At 41.6% G+C, this 2,607-nt stretch overlaps 1 protein-coding gene across 1 annotated transcript; it reads right to left on the reverse strand.

Moving 5' to 3' along the window:
* Window positions 1-1,575: 1,575 nt before the first annotated feature.
* LOC120084640 lies at window positions 1,576-2,607 on the reverse strand. Its single transcript, XM_039040451.1, has 2 exons — window positions 2,124-2,607; window positions 1,576-1,790 (listed from the first exon to the last, which is right to left on the reverse strand). The coding sequence occupies exons 1-2, from the start codon at window positions 2,605-2,607 to the stop codon at window positions 1,576-1,578; spliced, it is 699 nt and encodes a 232-aa protein (XP_038896379.1).

Genomic DNA, 2,607 nt, shown 5'->3' on the forward strand with positions numbered 1-2,607 from the left:
GTAGACCGTTAGCGGCTTGTCAACTTAATTCGGACTCGACCGTCATCAAATTTCTGTCCCATCGTGATTAATTATGCTTTTCATCCAGATGTGCCCACCAAGTTGCGCCGGCTCTATGCGACAATCCTTCTTGAGCAGATGTTTGCGAGCATAAATCACCGCAAAGCCTGGCGGTAACGCTTCACTCGACCGTTGCTTTCTTGTGATCGCATTTTATGCTTTGCGTCAACGCATATTCTGCACAAAAATACAAAAGTTAATTGTTTTTATGCGATGAACGCATGCGACCGCAATGTTACAAACTTAATGTTTTTTGGACGCGAACTTATAGATTTTATCAACGCAAACCTGCATGGTTTAATAACTTAGCACTGTAATAACGTGCATTTCTGCCTGTTATCAGGCATCGTCAAGCTTCATAGCCCAGTCCTTCCGTGAGGGATTCACCACCATTTCTAAAATCAACTTAATTTCTCTATTGGAAACCTCGACTTGCCATTTGTCTGAGGATGATATGTGGTGCCGATCTTATGATGGACATTGTATTTGATCAGCAGTTTGTTAATGATACAATTGACAAAGTGGGTTCCTTCATCACTTATTATGGCACGTGGGGTGCCAAAATGAGAAAAGATGTTTCTCTATAAGAATTTGGAGATGGTTATCACATCGTTTTTTATGCATCCACTTCAATCCAAATGGAAACATAGTCGACGGCCAATAGAATGTATTTATGACCATTTGATGGTGGAAATGGTCCCATGAAATCCATGTTCTAGACGTCGAAAAGTTTCAATTCCAATATGATGTTCATCGACATCGCATTTTTCTCTGAAATGTTTCCAGTGCGTTGGCACTTATCGCATTTCATGGAATAGTCTCGTGCGTCCTTAAACAGAGTTGGTCAGCAATACTCGCTTTGCAAAACTTTTGCTGTTGTGTGTTGTCCCCCAAAATGTCCTCCATAGGGTGAGTCATGACATTGAAAAAGTATGCACTGAAAAGAAGTCTCTGGAACATAGAGTCTCAAGATTTGGTATGGTCCTCTTCTATAAAGATTTGGCTCTTCCCAGTAGTAGGATTTATATTCACGAATGAGTCGCTTCTTTTGGTGGGATGTGTAATGTTCCAAAAATTGTTTGCAGACCAAGAACTTGACAATATCTGTGTACCAAGGTAATTATTCAATTTTAAGCAATTGTTCGTCCATAAAGGATGCGTTCACCTCCGACTAAATGCGATCCACTTCAAGATTCTCTAATCTCGATAAATGGTCAGCGACCTGGTTCTTCATTCCCTTGCGGTTGATTATCTCCATATTAAATTCTTGAAGCAGGAGAACCCATCGGATTAGCCTCAACTTCGCATCTTTTTTGGTCATTAAATATCTTATTGCCGAGTGGTCAGTGTGAACTATAACTTTGGATCCCAATAAGTAAAGTCTGTATTTTTCAATCGAAAAGATTACCGCTAGAAGCTCCTTCTCTGTGGTGGTGGTGTTTTCCTGGGTGGAGTTTAGTGTTCTGCTTGTATATGCGATGGGGTGTAGCATTGTCTTTTCCTTCTGTGCTAAAACTACCCCATCGTATATCCACTAGCATCGCACATTAGCTCGAATGGCTTATTCCAGTCGGGTTCGATTAAAATAGGTGCTGTAATCAATGCGTCTTTCAGTGCTTTGAATGTGGCGAGGCATTGTGAGTCAAAGTCAAAAGTTCTGTCAGCTTCCAGCAGCGCATTCAAAGGTCGAGCTATTTTGGAGAAGTCCTTCACAAATCGTCTGAAGAACCCTGCATGTCCTAAGAAACTCCGTAAAGCCTTCACATTTTCTGGAGGTGGAAGTTTTTCTATGGCTTCAAATTTTGCTTTATCCACCTCTAGCCCCTCCTTTGAAACCTTGTGCCCGAGCACAATTCCTTCTTTAACTATGAAATGACATTTTTCCCAGTTTAGCACCAGATTAGTCTCTTCGCATCTTTTTAATATCCTCTCTGAGTTTTTCAGACAGACTTCATACATTTGCCTATAAACTGAGAAATCGTCCATAAAGATTTCCAATGAGTCTTCAAGATACTCAGAGAAGATTACCATCATACACCTTTGAAATGTGCTCGGCGCATTACATAATCCAAACAGCATGCGGCGAAAAGCGAATGTTCCATATGGATAGGTGAATGTGGTCTTTCCTTGGTCTTCTGGTGCGATCATAATCTGGTTATAGCCCACACACCCATCAAGAAAACAGAAATAGTCATTCCCTGCTAGTCGGTTGAGCATTTGATCCATGAAAGGCAAAGGGAAATGATCATTCTTTATCACTGCATTGAGCTTCCGGTAGTCCATACAAATCCGCCAGCCAGTGACGGTCCTCATGGGGATTAACNGATCATTCTTTATCACTGCATTGAGCTTCCGGTAGTCCATACAAATCCGCCAGCCAGTGACGGTCCTCATGGGGATTAACTCGTTGTTTGCATTCGGGACTACTGTCATTCTTCCCTTCTTAGGAACGCATTGCACGGGGCTAACCCACGTGCTATCGGCGATAGGGTATATGATGTCGGCGTCTAACCATTTAATAATATCTTTTTTAACAACCTCTTTCAT

This window comes from Benincasa hispida, chromosome 9 (assembly GCF_009727055.1).
Source record: "Benincasa hispida cultivar B227 chromosome 9, ASM972705v1, whole genome shotgun sequence".
NCBI lineage: Eukaryota > Viridiplantae > Streptophyta > Magnoliopsida > Cucurbitales > Cucurbitaceae > Benincasa > Benincasa hispida.